Source organism: Cebus imitator, unplaced genomic scaffold (genome assembly GCF_001604975.1).
Source record: "Cebus imitator isolate Cc_AM_T3 unplaced genomic scaffold, Cebus_imitator-1.0 Scaffold321, whole genome shotgun sequence".
Lineage (NCBI taxonomy): Eukaryota > Metazoa > Chordata > Mammalia > Primates > Cebidae > Cebus > Cebus imitator.
The window spans coordinates 1,894,340-1,911,797 of NW_016107636.1; the positions used below are offsets into that span (position 1 = coordinate 1,894,340).

At 40.1% G+C, this 17,458-nt stretch overlaps 1 protein-coding gene, 1 long non-coding RNA gene and 1 other non-coding gene across 6 annotated transcripts in view; 2 read left to right on the top strand and 1 right to left on the bottom strand.

The window, feature by feature from the left end:
• Positions 1–60: 60 nt before the first annotated feature.
• Positions 61–17,458, top strand: part of SENP7 (SUMO specific peptidase 7) — a 201,395-nt gene continuing 183,997 nt past the window's right edge. For 2 of the 4 annotated variants that reach the window (XM_017504344.2, XM_017504347.2), the window contains exons 1-2: positions 61–489; positions 16,391–16,437. In XM_017504344.2, the coding sequence (XP_017359833.1) occupies positions 450–489; positions 16,391–16,437 (87 nt within the window). In that variant the 5' untranslated portion in view covers positions 61–449. The remainder of the gene's footprint in view (positions 490–16,390; positions 16,438–17,458) is intronic. The other 2 variants (XM_017504348.2, XM_017504352.2) reach the window with 2 other exon arrangements.
• LOC119467712 lies at positions 496–2,368 on the top strand. Its single transcript, XR_005196306.1, has 2 exons — positions 496–950; positions 1,048–2,368. It is a non-coding gene; the product is annotated as an uncharacterized LOC119467712 (long non-coding RNA).
• Positions 15,236–15,339, bottom strand: LOC119467716. The gene has a single exon (XR_005196312.1). It is a non-coding gene; the product is annotated as a small nucleolar RNA U13 (small nucleolar RNA).

A 17,458-nucleotide genomic window follows, 5' to 3' on the forward strand; every position in this document is an offset into this window, starting at 1 on the left:
AGAGAGGCTGTGAGGAACGCAATACTGCAAACGCTAACGTTTTGTTTTCATAGTTATTTGGCCACCTCGCGAGATCCAGCGAACCGGTAGGAGTTCCTGTTTTCCCCTTTTAGTTTTTGTCAATCTAATCTTTCAAGTCAACAAACCTAAAATCGCGCACCCAGGGGGTTCACTTCCCCAGAGGGGCTCAGATCATGAAATAAACGCCACTAAAAAAAACGCTGGACGAAGCGACCCACAGAGAAAAGTCCCAGGAAGTGACTTCCGGTTGAAGGTGGGAGGAGCGGCTGATTTCCGGTCAAGGCGCCGGCGACAGCTCTAGCGCAGGCGCGTTTCGCAGTTTGCAGGCTTTTTTTTTTTTCTTCCCTTTCCCCTCCCCCTCCCTACTCCAAGCCGGAGGGGTCTTGAGGTGACAGCGCCTGCAACTGAGATTTCAGCCGCAGGAAAAGATGGAGAAGAGGAAGCTCGGGCGACGGCCATCTTCCTCCGGTGAGAAAGGGTCGGAGGACGCTTGAGCATATTGTCTCCTACCCCCGCGAACGGGAGCCGCAGGCGGCAGCTGGGGTTGCGGCCCGGAGCCGCGAGGGCGGGGGCGGGGGCGGGGAGAGGAGGGGGCGAGCACAATGGAAGGCTCCCGGGTCGCCCCCGCCCCTCGAGTCGAAGACCCGGTCCGAGCTGTCATCGAAGCCTCGGCCGCTCTTCACCTCAAAGCCCCTTTCGTTTTTTGCCTCCTCCCGCGAACCCCCTCGAGTCTCATCGGCCCGCGGATCTTCCCGGTTGGCTTGCCACTCTCTGCCACGCCTTCCTCGTAATTCCACCGATGTTCCAGTTTCCTTTCGGCTTCTCAGCGCCTGACCCCACTTTCCTGTCTTCCTTTGATTCTCGACTTTGCGTCCCTTCCCCGCTCCCTCCTCTTCCCCTCGGCCTCTAGCTGCTGCTGGGGAGGACAGGTGGGGCTTGCGAGCGAGACCGCTTTTCTTTGATGCAGTGCCCCGCCGGGTCTGGTTCTGCCCAGCAGGCCCGCCTCATAGCCTTCTTCTTTTCCAGCCTCCTCTGCGTCTTCCAGAAGTGATTGGAAAGTCGAACAAAGGATTCCAAGCCGGGCTTTCGTTGTGTTTTTATTTTCGGCATATTTTCGTTTTGGAAATTACTTTGTTATTTTGTTTTAAATGGTTATCTTCAGCTTTGTGTACAGCGTCTTGGAAACAAGAAAGTCGAGTTATAAAGACGTGAGGTAGAGCTCCTCCCAGTCGAGAAGTTTTTGTCAAACACTTCATCCGTTAAGGGGTCCTCAAGTCCTTGTGTTAAGTCCTGTGGATGGGAGGGGGAGACGGTGAGGACTCTCCTACTTACGGTCCAGTACGAAAGCTAACACCCAATGAATCAATTATTTCATTTCATTTTTCTGTTTCTTATGGTGCCGTTGATTTCTGCAGAGACACTGTTAACAATTCCAGTTTCATTTAGGAGTGCCCTGTGGCAGTGCGTCTCAAACTTCTTTCAACCTTAATTGCCAAGGAGAGTGATTATGGATCGCTGGGGACACTGAAGCAGTTAAAAACCTGAAATCCCTTTTCATAGGCAGTCAAATGCTATCGATGTTTTTGGTGTGTATTCTGGAGATAATAGTTTTTTCCTTTGAAAGCACATGTATATATGTATATTTATACATATATGTATGTATATGCCTCCAGCTGATGAGTGTTTAATAATCTCCACCCCCCACCAAACCTCTAAGTAAAATGGACACGTTAGGAAAATGCAGGATGCTTAGCTGGTGCATTTCCATGCTTCCTAACAGAGAACTTCAGGTAAAATCATATCTTCGTTTAAGATGCACAACTTTTTAAAAATAAATGCATTTCATCTACGTTTAATACATTTTTGGGGAGGAAAGGCAAGATGTTTGCCTCGTACTTCAAGTCACATCCCCTTGACCTGATTACACTTAGATTTATTTATTTAGCACAGTAACTTGATGTCAGTAGTCCTGAGAAGTGAATTTTGGTAATAAAGCTTTTAATCCTTAAAAGACATTGACATTTATGTTAGTTATATCTCTGTTTATTTCTTATTTTCTTTTTCTCATGGTCTCTCTTTTGGAGCTGCCCTTTCTGAAAAGGCAGGTATAATAAAATCCATTCTCAGTTCTAATGTTACCTAACTGTTCTCCAGTATGCCTCTGGTTTTAAGATGTGCACAAATTAATTTTTAAGTACGCTTCTGCTTTTCTTTTTTTTTTGTTATTGTTGCTTTTTTATTTTATACTTTAGATTTTAGGTCTTGACAGCCTCTATGCCTTCCTTACTAGTGTATGTTTAACATCCGGATATAAATTCTCAGAAATATAACATGATCAGTTGGTTGATTCTGTGTAATGGTTGTATGCATGCAGTTGCCATTTCGTTGTAAGTTGTTGCCAACTGGAACCCAAATGAAGTGACTTTTTTTTTTTGTTTTTTTGAGACGGAGTCTTGCTCTGTTACCCAGGCTGGAACACAGTGGCATGATCTCTGCTCACTGCAACCTCCTACTTCCAGGTTTAAACGATTCTCCTGCGTCAGCCTCCCAAGTAGCTGGGATTACAGGCGCCCATCACCACACTTGATTAATTTTTGTATTTTTAGTAGAGACGGGGTTTCACCATGTTGGCCAGGCTGGTCTCGGACTCTTGACCATGGGTGATACACCTGCCTTGGCCTCCTAAAGTGCTGGAATTACAGGCGTGAGTGACTGCACCCATCCATGAAGTGACATTTATAGTCATCAAAGTTTCCCAAGTATACAGAAGAGTTTGATTAATAAAATAGGAAGAAGAGGTAGAAGGAAGGTGGGTAGCAGCAGAGAGAAGATAAAATACAAAATTGGAAGTTTTTTCTGTGAGACTACATTAGTCTGCCCTAAACCTTCTCCTAAACGAGGAAGAACTGTAAAATGTTCACAGTGTATTACTGCTCAGAACTTTTTCAATTGCAAGTAGCAGAAACCTAATTCCAGCTGGTTTAAACTAAATACATGTATTTGTAACTCACATAACTGATAACTATAATATACCAAAAGCAGTATATTATGGTCATACATTTTAAAAAATGACTGGCATCAGAGACAGGTTAACTGTAGTTGAATGAAATAATAAAGTGTGTGGGAGCAAGGGAGAATGACTGTTAAAAGCGATTAACAACAAAAATATGACAGAACTATATTAGAACCATAAACTGCAATTTTCAAGTGAATTTTTGATGAAAACCGGAAACTTCAAGTAAATTTGAAAGCGTTTGCAGCTGATTGCTTCAGGCAGCATTCTTGGAGACCTGTGTCACTTTCATTTGCAGTTAAGGATACATATGTTCTTTAAGTACTTAGGCACTAGGCATTGTGCTAAGAACTTTACAAACTTCAATATTTACAAAAGCCTTGTAATTGTTTTTCATTTGCAGATGAGAAAACTGGGATTTAGGGGCAGGATAAAGATTAGTAATAGCTAGTAAGAAACAGTGTGAGAATTCAAAATGTGGTCTCTAATTACATAATCTATAGTTTTAACTTCATTTACTGCTACAGGACATTAATTGGACTTACTTAAAAAAGGTTCTATGGACAAATAAATGTGATAATTGTGGTTAGAAAATTTTCTTCACTGCAAGAATTTTTCAGAGCCTTTGATGTGCTGCTATACATTGTAAGTCTCCAAGAGAATGAGCATGCAGCGTTTATCAAATGTGCTTCATTTTGAAACTCTCCTCCTTCCCCAGTTTCTTTCTTTATTTTTAAAAATTTTAATTAATTTATTTTTTGTTTTTACTTTTTTTTGTGTGTGTGTGTGTGTGTTTCCTTCCCCAGTTTCATCTTGAGGGACTAGTGTCCCTGATGGTATACCTTTCTTAAATGTTGCAGTAGGTCCAGGTGATGTCTCCTTTGCCTTGGAAGTGTAATGAACGATAATTGAGGCTCAAGATGAGAACTTACAGTTGGTTATGATAAAGCTGCATTATTTGCAGAGATCTTAGTTGAAGTCATTGGAATGAATGGAAATGTCCACAGAAATACTATAGAGTGAGGAAGGTCTTTTTTTTTCTGTTTTCTTTTATTATTTAAAACTTTTTAAAAGCTACTGTGAATCAAAGAGTGAGGAAGGTCTTAAGTTACATACAACTAATTTCATTTTCATTTTTTTTTCTGAGATGGAGTTTTGCTTTTGTTGTGCAAACTCGAGTGCAATGGTGCCATCTCAGCTCACTGCAACCCCCGCCTCCCGAGTTCAGGTGATTCTTCTGCCTCAGACTCCCGGGTGGCTGGGATTACAGGTGCATGCCACCATGCCTGGCTAATTTTTTTGTATTTTTAGTAGAAATGGGGTTTTACCACGTTAGCCAGGCCGGTCTCGAACTCCTGACCTCAGGTAATCCGCCTGCCTCGGCCTCTGGAAGTGCTGGGGTTACAGGTGTGAGCCGTTGTGCCCTGCCACAACTAATTTCAAAGTCGGGAGGAAGAGATACAGTGAGCAGTTAGGTAGATTAGGAATGTGACAGGATTGGGAAGAAAGAGAGGAGAGTTAAAAAAAAAAAAGACTTTTCAGAGAGCTAAAGTAGCATGAGGGTGCTGGATTTGGCAATTAGGAGACCACTTTTACTGGCAGTGAGAATGGTTAGTAGGGTAGTAGACAGAAGCCAAATTTCAACAGGCCGGAGGAATGAGTGGTGGTGAGGAAATGAGGGCAGCAAAAGTAAGCTGGTAAAATGAGATGGGAAGGAAAGATTTCTAGAACAAGCTTGAGTAGGAAATTAGGTAGAAAGGCTTGTTTGTTTTAAGAAGGTGAGAGACTCAAATCAGGTTGGTAGGGAGCAGGAAAGGGGCTGGTGGAGAAGGAAAGATTGCGTGTATATCAGGTAGGAGATAATGGAGTGAGGTCCCAGTAGAAATGGGAGAGAGGGGATAGCATCAAAGAACAGTTTGGTGAGACATAGGGAAAGGAGAGAAGATGGATAAAGATACCGGTAAATCTTGAGAAGCTGAGGCAGTTATGGCTTCTAAATGAAATAGTAAGGTAATCTTTTGAGAAAGGGGCTTTTTATTGGTACTGGGAATGAAAGGTAAGTCAATTAGGGATGACTACATATTAAGTACTCTTGCAGTCTTAGTTAAAACAAGTGTGAGTTTTGTAGTAGTTGGAACTGTTACTACTATGTGACTTAGTAGTGCCACGCAGTACAGGAGAAAGAGTTTGGGGAAAAAAAATGAGTTTAGTTTTACTTAGAGTTAAAGGGTGTGGCAAGACGTAAGGGCAAAGAATGGCTTTAGTGGGAGTGAGGAAGTCAAGGGGTCAAAGGACAGTGTATTTATAGAATGAAAGGTTTGCATTTGAGAACTTGAGTGATGGAACGGTTTTCCTTAAAGCCATTCTTGAATGCATATTGCTGAGATGGAGATATGTAGAAGTTCGTTCCATTAAATGAAGATGAGTCCACTGCTTTTTGAGTAAGTTGATTAATGGATGTTTTAGTGCTTTAGAAAGATGGTAAGTTTTGATGACAGAGAGGTAAACTGTGAACCAAGAATCAGAGTAGTCTAGACATGTTGGAGAGTATCCTGGGTCAGTAGATGGCCATCATAAACATGAGCAAGGGAATATATCCACCAATTTTTTTTTTTTTTTTTGAGACAGAGTCTTGCTCTATCACCAGGCTGGAGTGCAGTGGCACAATCTTGGCTCATTGCAGTCTCTTCTTCCCCGGTTCAAGCGATTCTCCTGCCTTGGCCTCCCGAGTAGCTGGGACTACAGGTGCATGCCACGACACCCAGTTAATTTTTGTATTTTTAGTAGAGATGGGGTTTCACCATGTTGGTCAGGATGGTCTCGATCTCTTGACCTTGTGATCCCCCTGCCTCGGCCTCCCAGAGTGCTGGGTTTACAGCTGTGAGCTCAGTGATGGGAATGTATCCAATTTATGGTGATTTTAAAAGAGGAATTATTGCAGTAAAGTCAGAATATGGTGAGGAAGGAGATTTTTTTTTTCTCCTCTCCCCACAGGAAACAATGGAGATTGTTAACCTCTACTTCTATTTTACAAGTGGGAGAGTTTTAACAAAGTAGTATAATACGTTACTAAAAAGCTGATATTCAGTTAACCTAAAATGGAGGAGAAGTTCAAGGAAAATATTTAAAATTTAAGGAAGCTGTGTTGACTTTGGAAAAGAGTTCAGTGGACTAAGGAAGAGATGGAGAAGATGTAGATGAGAGGGTAGAATCGAATTATATGAGGTGAGATGATAGCAAGGTGATAGGCTATAGAGATTGACATCTTGGTGGTGATTGCTAGGCCTGATGATGGAAGGCAGAGGATTGAAAAGTAAATTATGGGGGCATGTTAACACAGAGAATGCGTTATGAATAAGACTGAGTAGCTCCAAAGATCCAGACTAGAATTCTGGTGTAATGCCTTCCTGATGAATAACTTTCATTTGGGTTTTCATTAACTTGTGAGTCTGACTGATGTGGGCTGTTTCATCCTCGTTTATGTGTGCTTGTATTGGTAACTCACCCTTGGGTTGTGCCTGGCTTCCCTCATTTCTGCTTATCTAAACCTTATTTATTCTTCAAAGCCCACTTTTTTTTTTTTTTTTTTTTTTTTCAATGGGGTCTTGCTCTGTGGCTCAGGCTGGAGTGCAGTGGGACGATCATAGCTCGCTGCATCCTTGAACTCCTGGGCTCAAGCTATCCTCCCACCTCAGCCTCCCGAGTTGCCGGGACTATGGGTGTGCACTACTGTGCCTGGCTATTTGTATTTATTTATTTATTTTATTATTTATTTATTTATTTATTTTTTGCCTATTTGCTAGATGAACTATAGCAGAAGACTGGCTTTTTTTTTTTTTTTTTTTTTTTTTTTTTTTATTTTTTTTTTTTTTTTTTGTTTTTGTAGAGATGGGTCTTACTGTGTTACCCAGGCTGGTCTTGAACTCTTCACCTCAAGTGATCCTCCCACCTCAGCCTCTCATAGTGCTGAGATTATAAGCATGAGCCACCATGCCCAGCCCAAGCCCAGTTCAGTTGTGCCTTTCCAAGAACCATTTCCTTAATTAACTCAAATTTACACCTGTTTCTTCACTCTTACTGGTATTTGTCCCTCTTATATGATGTTTATCAGATTCCATCATAGATTCCAGCTGTCTGAATTGTTTAATGTCTGCTGCTATGCTATTAACACTGTGACAAGGACTGTCATTAATTTTTTTTAACCTTTGCTTTAGATATAGTTTATTAAGTTATAAGCTTACATCATTTAATTTTTTTTTTTTCAGAACGGGCTTATGGAACATCATTTAATTTTTAAAAATATATATTTTATTGCATTTTAGGTTTTGGGGTACATGTGAAGAATGTGCAAGATTGTTGCATAGGTACATACATGGCAGTGTGGTTTGCTGCCTTCCTCCCCATCACCTATATCTGGCATTTCTCCCCATGTTATGCCTCCCCAGTTCCCCACCCCCTGCTGTCCCTTCCCTATTTCCCCCCCACAGAACCCAGTGTGTGATGCCCTGTGTCCATGTGTTCCCGTTGTTCAACGCTTGCCTGTGAGTGAGAACATGTGGTGTTTGATTTTCTGTTCTTGTGTCAGTTTGCTGAGAATGATGGTTTCCACGTTCATCCATGTGCATACAAGGGACATGAACTCATCGTTTTTTATGGCTGCATAGTATTCCATGGTGTATGTGTGCCACATTTTCCCTGTCCAGTCTGTCATCGATGGGCATTTGGGTTGGTTTCAAGCCTTTGCTATTGTGAACGGTGCTGCAATGAACATTCGTGTGCATGTGCCTTTATAATAGAACGACTTATAATTATTTGGATATATACCCAGTAATGGGATTACTGGGTCAAATGGAATTTCTATTTCTAGATCCTTGGGGATTCGCCACACTGTCTTCCACAATGGTCGAACTAATTTACACTCCCACCAACAGTGTAAAAGTGTTCCTATTTCTCCACATCCTCTCCAGCATCTGTTGCCTCCAGATTTTTTAATGATCACCATTCTAACTGGCGTGAGATGGTATCTCAATGTAGTTTTGATTTGCATTTCTCTAATGACTCATGATGATGAGCGTTGGCCTCCTATATGCCTTCTTTTGTGAAGTGTTTGTCCATATCCTTTGCGCACTTTTGAATGGGCTTGTTTGTTTTCTTCTTCTTTTTATTTAAGACAGGGTTTCACCATGTTGGGCAGGCTGGTCTTGAACTTCCAACTTCAGGTAATCTGCCTGTCTTGGCCTCCAAAGTGCTTGGATTACAGGCGTGAGCCACCAGGCCGGGTCGTTTTTTTCTTGTAAATCTGTTTTAGTTCTTTGTAGATTCTGGATATTAGCCCTTTGTCAGACGGGTAGATTGCAAAAATTTTTTCCCATTCTGTTGGTTGCTGATTCACTCTAATAATTGTTTCTTTTGCTGTGCAGAAGCTGTGGAGTTTGATTAGGTCCCATTTGTCTATTTTGACTTTTGTTGCCAATGCTTTTGATGTTTTAGTCATGAAGTCCTTGCCTATGCCTATGTCCTGAATGGTTTTGCCTAGATTTTCTTCTAGGGTTTTTATGTTGTTAGGTCTTATGTTTAAGTCTTTAATCCATCTGGAGTTAATTTTAGTGTAAGGTGTCAAGAAGGGGTCCAGCTTCTGCTTTCTGCACATGGCTAGCCATTTTTCCCAACGCCATTTATTAAATAGGGAATGCTTTCCCCATTGCTTGTTTTTGTCAGATTTGTCAAAGACCAGGTGGTTGTAGATGTGTGGTATTACTTCTGAGCCCTCTGTTCTGTTCCATTGGTCTATATCTCTGTTTTGGTACCAGAACCATGCTGTTTTGATTACTGTAGCCTTGTAGTATAGTTTGAAGTCAGGTAGTGGGATGCCTCCAGCTTTGTTCATTTTGCTTAGAATTGACTTGGCTATGCGGGCTCTCTTTTGGTTCCATATGAAGTTTAAGGTGGTTTTCTCCAGTTCTGTGAAGAAGGTCACAGATGGGGATGGCTTGATGGAGATAGCGTTGAATCTGTAAATTACTTTGGGCAGTATGGCCATTTTCACGATATGGATTCTTCCTAACCATGAGCATGGAATGTTTCTCCATCTGTTTGTGTCCTCTCTTATTTCCTTGAGCAGTGGCTTGCTGTTCTCCTTGAAGAGGTCCTTTACGTTCCTTGTTAATTGTATTCCTAGGTATTTTATTCTCTTTGTAGTAATTGTGAATGGCAGTTCATTCTTGATTTGGCTCTCTTTAAGTCTGTTACTGGTGCATAGGAATGCTTGTGGTTTTTGCACATTGATTTTGTATCCTGATACTTTGCTGAAGTTCTTACCAGTTTGAGGAGATTTTGGGTTGAGACGATGGGGTCTTCTAGATATACAATCATGTCATCTGCAAATAGAGACAATTTGACTTCCTCCTTTCCTAATTGAAAACTCTTTATTTCTTTTTCTTGCCTGATTGCTCTGGGTAGAACTTCCAATACTATGTTGAATAGGAGTGGTGAGAGATAGCATCCTTGTCTAGTGCCAGATTTCAAAGGGAATGCTTCTAGTTTTTGCCCATTCAGTATGATGTTGGCTGTGGGTTTGTTGTAAATAGCTTTTATTATTTTGAGATACGTTCTGTCAATACTTAGTTTATTGAGAGTTTTTAGCATAAAGGACTGTTGAATTTTTTCAAAGGCCTTTTCTGCATCTATTGACATAATCATGTGGTTTTTGTCTTTGGTTCTGTTTTTGTAGTGGATTACGTTTATAGACTTGTGTATATTGAACCAGCCTTGCATCCCTGGGATGAAGCCTACTTGATCATGTTGGATAAGGTTTTTGATATGCTGTTGCAATTGGTTTACCAGTATTTTGTTGAAGATTTTTGCATCTATGTTTATCATGGATATTGGTCTAAAGTTTTCTTGTTGTATGTCTGCCGGGTTTTGGTATCAGGATGATGTTGGTCGCATAAAATGATTTGGGAAGGATTCCCTCTTTTTGGATTGTTTGGAATAGTTTCAGAAGCTCCTCTTTGTGTGTCTGGTAGAATTCAGCTGTGAACCCATCTGGACCTGGGCTCTTAATTGCTACCTCGACTTCAGACCTTGTTATTGGTGTATTCAGTGTTTCAACTTCTTCCTGGTTTAAGCTTGGGAGGATACAAGTGTCCAGGAAATTTATCCATTTCTTCCAGGTTTACTAGTTTATGTGCATAGAGCTGTTTGTAATAATCTCTGATGGTGGTTTGTGTTTCTGTGAAATCTGTGGTGATATCCCCTTTATCGTTTTTTATTGCATCTATTTGGTTCTTCTCTCTTTTCTTTTTTATTAATCTTGCTAGTGGTCTATTTTGTTGATCTTTTCAAAAAACCAGCTCCTGGATTTATTGATTTTTTTGGAGGTTTTTTTGTATATCTCCTTCAGTTCTGCTCTGATCTTAGTTATTTCTTGTCTTCTGCTAGCTTTTGAGTTTATTTGATCTCGCTCCTCTAGGTCTTTCAATTTTGATGATAGGGTGTTGATTTTAGATCTTTCCTTGCTTCTCACTTGGGCATTTATTGCTATAAATTTCCCTCTAGAAACTGCTTTAAATGTGTCCCAGAGATTCTGGTGTGTTGTGTCTTCATTCTCGTTGGTTTCGAAGAACATCTTTATTTCTGCCTTCATTTCATTGTTTATCCCATCAACATTCAAGAGTCAGTTGTTCAGTTTCCATGAAGCTGTGTGGTTCTGAGTTAGTTTCTGAATCCTGAGTCCTAACTTGATTCCACTGTGATCTGAGAGACTGTTTGTTATGATTTCTTTTCTTTTGCATTTGCTGAGGAGTGATTTACTTCCAATTATGTGGTCGATTTTAGAGTAGGTGTGATGTGGTGCTGAGAAGAATGTATATTCTGTGGATTTGGGGTGGAGAGTTCTGTAAATGTCTATTAGGTTTGCTTGTTCCAGGTCTGAGTTCAAGTCCTGGATATCTTTGTTAGTTTTCTGTCTCGTTGATCTGTTTAATATTGACAGTGGGGTGTTAAAGTCTCCTACTATTATTGTGTGGGAGTCTGAGTCTCTTTGTAAGTCATGAAGAACTTGCCTTATGTATCTGGGTGCTCCTGTATTTGGTGGGTATATATTTAGGATTATTAGCTCTTCTTGTTGCATTGATCCTTTTACCATTATGAAATGTCCTTCTTTGTCTCTTTTGATCTTTGTTGGTTTAAAGTCTGTTTTATCAGAGACGCATTTAGGGTTAATATTGTTATATGTGAATTTGATACTGCCATTTTGATGCTAGCTGGCTGTTTTGCCCGTTAGTTGATGCAGTTTTTTCATTGTGTCGATGCTCTTTACCATTTGGTATGTTTTTAGAGTGGCTGGTACTGGTTGTTTCTTTATATGTTTAGTACTTCTTTCAGGAGCTCTTGTAAAGCAGGCCTGGTGGTGATGAAATCTCTGAGTACTTGCTTGTTCGTAAAGGATTTTATTTCTCCTTCTCTTAGTTTGGCTGGATATGAAATTCTAGGTTGAAAGTTCCTTTCTTTAAGGGTGTTGAATATTGGCCCCCACTCTCTTCAGGCTTGTAGGGTTTCTGCCAAGAGATCCACTGTGAGTCTGATGGGCTTCCCGTTGTGTGTAACCTGACCTTTCTCTCTGGCTGCCCTTTTCTCCTTCATTTCAATCCTGGTGAATCTGATGACTATGTGCCTTGGGGTTGCTCTTCTTGAGGACTATCTTTGTGGTGTTCTCTGTATTTACTGGACTTAAATATTGGCCTGCCTTGCTAGGTTGGGGAAGTTTTCCTGGATAATATCCTAAAGAATATTTTCCAGCTTGTATTTATTCTCTCCGTCACATTCAGGTACACCTATCAGACGTAGATTAGGTCTGTTCACATAGTCCCATATTTCTTGGAGGCCTTGTTCATTTCTTTTTACTCTTCTTTCTCTAATCTTGCCTTGTTGTTTTATTTCGTTGAATTGATCTTCGACCTCCTTTCTTCGACCTCCTTCCATGTCTCCAGTGGCTATTATTCTAAACTCTATGTCCATGTGTACACACATTATTTAGCCCCAACTTATAGTGAGAATATGTGGTATTTGACTTTCTGAGTTCTTTTTCTTTCTTTTTTCTTTTTCCTTTTGAGACGGTTTTCTCTGCCATCCAGGCTGTAGTGCAATGGTGCAAACACTGCTCACTGCAGCCTCAACCTCCATGGCTCAAGCGATTCTCCCACTTCAGCCTCCCCACCAGCTGAGAGTACAGGTGGTGTTACTGTACCCAGCTAATTTAAATAAATGTTTGTAGAGACAGGATCTTACCATGTGTCCCAGGCTGGCCTCAGACTCCTGGGCTCAAGCAGTCATCCTGCCTTGGCCTCCAAAGTGTTGGGATTATAGTTGTGAGCTTCTAATCTGAGTTGTTTTACTTAAGGTGAAGGTCTCCAATTCTATCTATGTTAGTGCAAAAACATGGGTTTATTCCTTTTTTATTCCTGAATAGTGTTCTGTTGTATATGTACATAGACGTGTGTTTTGCTAAATTTAAAATTTACTAGAAAGTGAATTTCTAGGCCGGGCACAGGCTCACACCTGTAATCCCAGCACTTTGGGAGGCTGAGGTGGGCGGATCATGAGGTCAGGAGTTTGAGACCAGCCTGACCAACATGGTGAAACACCGTCTGTATTAAAAATACAAAAGTTAGCTGGGCATGGTGGCATGTGCCTGTAATCCCAGCTACTCAGGAGGCTGAGGCAGGAGAATCGCTTGAACCTGGGAGGTAGAGGTTGCAGTGAGCTGAGATTGTGCCACTGCACTCCAGTCTGGGCCACAGAGTGAGACTCTGTCTTAGAAAAAAAAAAAAAAAGTGAATTTCTATAGGATAAAGATTTTCTTTTTTTTTTTTTTGAGACGGAGTTTCGCTCTTGTTCCCCAGGCTGGAGTGCAATGGCACGATATTGGCTCACGGCAACCTCCGCCTCCTGTGTTCAGGCAATTCTCCTGCCTCAGCCTCCCGAGTAGCTGGGACTACAGGCGTGCACCACCATGCCCAGCTAATTTTTTTGTATTTTTAGTAGAGACGGGGTTTCACCATGTTGACCAGGATGGTCTCGATCTCTTGACCTCGTGATCCACCCGCCTCGGCCTCCCAAAGTGCTGGGATTACAGGCTTGAGCCACCGCGCCCGGCCACGGGATAAAGATTTTCTTACTGCTTATTTAGAAAATTCTTTATTGTTGGTAGTCAACTTGAGAAGTACTAGTTTATTGAATTTATTTCAAGTTATCAAAAAGTTAAGTATAGAGGTGAAAATAATTTTTTAGATCTGGAAAACATTACATAATTGCTCAGGAAATACATATAGTGGAACTAGTGCGGTATATTATGAACATGGAATAAATCATTTCAGCAATATAGATTTCTGGGTAGTCTGTATTTCATTAGTTATTATTAGTTATTTCTGATTTTAAGTACCATATAGTACACATATCTTTAGTATATAATATTCAGCGACCTTTTTTTTATTCTTAAATTTGAGACAGCATCTTGTTCTGTTGCCCAGGCTAGAGTACAGTGGTAACATCGTGGCTCACTGCAGCCTCAATTTCTGGTTCAAGTGATCTTCCCACCTCAGCCTACTTAGTAGCTGGGAGTACAGGTGCACACCGTCACACTCGGCTACTTTTTGTGCTTTTTAAAAAATACAAATGGGGTTTCACTATTTTGCCCAGGCTGGTCTCAAAGTCCTGAGCTCAAGCGATCTACCCACGTCAGCCTCCCAAAGTGTTGGGATTACAGGCGTGTGCCGCCATGCCTGGCCCTCATCACTGTTTTAACTAGTATTGCCATAGGTTTATTTTAACTTTCCTTGAATTTCAGAGAAATAGAATCATACACTCTTCTGCATCTGTTTTTTTTTTTTTTGAACATGCCTGTGAGATGTATCCATATTGTGCATAGCAGTAATTCATTATCTTACATCGCTGTATAGTTTTCTATTATGTGAATATGTTCACCTGTACTCCTGTTGATGGATATTTGGATTGTTTCCAGTTTTTGGATATTAGAAACAAAAATACGTGAATATTTTTATTTCCGTTGGTTATTTATCTAAAAGAGTAATTGTTGGACATTGCACAGGCAGGTGTCTAACTTCAGTAGAGATACTGGTGAAGCAGATGGTCTCATTTACACTCTTAGCAAGAGCATATTAATTCCAGCCTCTCACCAGTGCTTGGCATTGTCAATCTTTTTACTTTTGCCCATTCTAAAAGCTGTTTAATGGTTTTCATTGCCATTTAAATTTTGTATTTCCCTAATGATTATTAAATTGAGCACCTGTTGATATGTTTCTTGGCCACATGGATATTCTTTTTTGTGAAGTGCCTATTCAGACTTTTGCCCATTTTGAAGATATGCTTGTTTTGCTTTTGCTTTGTAGGAGTTCTTTATGTATTTCTGGTTATGAATTCTTTCACAAACACATGTATTATAAATATTTTTCTCTTAATCTGTGACGTGCCTTTTCAGTCTCTTGATGAGTTTTGATGAACAGAAGTTTTTTTTTGTTTTTTTTTAAAATCCGAGACAGAGTCTTACTCTGTCACCCAGGCTGGAGTGCAGTGGTGCATTCACGGCTCACTGCAGCCTTGACCTCCCAGGCTCAAGTGATCCTTTCACCTCAGCCTCCTGAGTAGCTGGGGCTACAGGCATATACTATCATGTCTAGTTAACATTTTTGTAGAGATCGGGTCCCACTGTGTTGCCCTGGCTGGTCTTGGACTCCTGGGCTCAAGTGATCTTCCCGCCTTGGCCTTTCAAAGTGTTTTGGAATTACAGGCATGAGGCACCATGCCTGACTCGTTTTTTTCTTTTTTCTTTCTCAAAGCTAATCCAGGCCTGGCGCAGTGGCTCATGCCTATAATCCCAGCACTTTGGGAGGCTGAGGTGGGCGGATCACCTGAGGTTGGGAGTTTGAGACCAGCATGACCAACATGGAGAAACCCCATCTCTACTAAAAATACAGAATTAGCTGGGTATGGTGGTGCATGCATGTAATCCTAGCTTCTTGGGATTCTCCTTCCTCAGCAGAATCGCTTGGATCTGGGAGGCAGAGGTTACAGTGAGCCGAGATCGCGCAATTGCATTCCAGCCTGGGGAGCAAGAGCAAAACTCCATCTCAAAAAAAAAAAAAAAAAAAAAAAGAAGCCAATCCATGTGCTTCTTTTCTTTCATGTCAGACAGGTAATGTGCTGATGTGGTAACAAGCTTTCAAGGTGGCACGTCTCACAGATGGGTGTGAACACCCAGTCATCATGCTCTTGAGCTGCAAAAGGATCAGAAGTTCTTAATTTTAACCCTTAATGAAATACAGCTTATTAATGTTTTCATTTGTGGTTAGTATACTTGTGTCCTGTTTGAAAAATCTTTGCCTACCCCAAGGTCATGAAGATACTCTCCTACTTAAATCTAGAAGCTTTATTTGTTTTTATCTTTGACATTTAAATGTGTGATTTCTTTCAAATTAATTTTGTGTATGGTGTGAGATAGTCAAGGGTGTTATTACCCCATTTGGTTATCAGATTGCTTCAGCATCATTTATTTTTAAAATCATCCCTTTCCTATAGAATTGCAGTTGTGTATTTGTCATAAGCAGGTGATGGTGACTATATATATGAATCTCTACCATTTTTTTAAGTAAAATCTGTGATATATTCCTGTAGACTATAAGTTCTAGGAAAGCTTGGACTTTAATTTGCACACTATACTGTACTCAATACCTAGCACAGTGTCAGGCACATGATAGACATTGGATTAATATTTGCTGATTGGAAGAAAGAACTCATAAAAGAAAAATCCACAGCAAATCTGAAAAATGTTGGTGAGTAAAAGAGAGTTAAGCTGTTCCCAGTTGCACAGTTTGCTTACATATGCAGTAGAACTGAAAGTGTTTTTATAGAATATTCTCAGCTTCTAACTTCTAGAATTTCACCTGGTTTAAATTCCCCCATCATAAGAATTTGTCTGATCAAATGGTTCTATTATTGATCGTGAAGTCTTTGGCCAGGGAATTTCTGTTTAGTTCTTAAAGCCAAGTTTTCCTTTTTCTTTTCTATTGTCATCATATATATCTATGTATATCTATCTATATCTATCTCTGTATATTGTTTACTGGAGACGTTTTGTGAGGATCTGCTATTCTTCTGAGACGTAACTTTTTTGACTTTTATGTTTAGCTCTTCAATTTCTGTAAAATGTATCAGTGTAAATTCTAAATCTAACAAGTTAATTTAAAACAAGGGATGAATGTGAAAGAATCTTCTTTATCAAGCTGTTTATCTCATTTAGATGTTAAATTATAATTTTTACCATGTCTTTGGTTTTTGTAGAAATCGTCACAGAAGGAAAAAGGAAAAAGTCTTCTGATTTATCAGAGGTATGCATTTGTTTTGCTTTTAACCTATTATGTTTGGAATTACTAATACTGAAAGTATTTTGCTGTTTGTCTTTTTAATAAAATTTTAAAGAAAATAGTATAAAACTTTAATGAGTGTTTTGGGAGAATGGTGTATTCTAATTAACTGAAGGTTAACCAGGAAACCCTTCTACCAGCTTTGTTTAAATTGTTATAAGATGACCAGTATACTTTCCAGGGCTCATTCTAGATTTTATTTAAAACATAACAGCATTTTTTTTTTGCTGACTTAATGTGTTAGAGTACCTAATGTTCTTTCATTAATAATGCTATAGATGCAGAATAGTTGTACCCAAGGTATGTGCTGAAAATTTCTATTGGGAATATGTCCTTTTAAGCCTCCTTTTTTCATTTCTTTTACATAAGCCAAGAGTAGAAGCGAAATGAAGTTTCTATCTATGTAGAAAGTGTTTTTAAAAATTAATTCATTTTAAGAAAGATAATCTTTTTCTTTTCTTTTAAGAGACAGAGTCTTGCTCTATTGTTTAGGCTCAAGTACAACTCACTGTAATCTTGAACTCCTGGGCTTTAGCAATCCTCCTGCCACAGCCTCCCAAGTAGCTGGGAATGCAGGCATGCACCACCCCACCCACCTAATTTTAATTTTTTGTGTAGAGACAGGGGTCTTGCTATGTTGCCCAGGCTGGTCTCACATTCCTGGTCTCAAGCAATCCTCCTGCCTTGGCCTCCCAAAGTGTTGGGATTACATAAGCCACCATACCTGGCATATAGATATAATATTCTTTTTTTCTAGAATTTTGTTCTTTAAATGCAGTAATATCCCAATTTACATTATAATAATTTATTTTATTTATTTATTTTGAGATGAAGTCTCACTCTGTTGCCTGGGCTGGAGCGCAATGGTGCAATCTTGGCTCACTGCAACCTCTGTCTCCTGGGTTCAAACAATTGTTTGCCTCAGCCTCCTGAAGAGCTGGGATTACAGGTGCCCGCCACTGCGCCTGGCTCATTTTTGTATTTT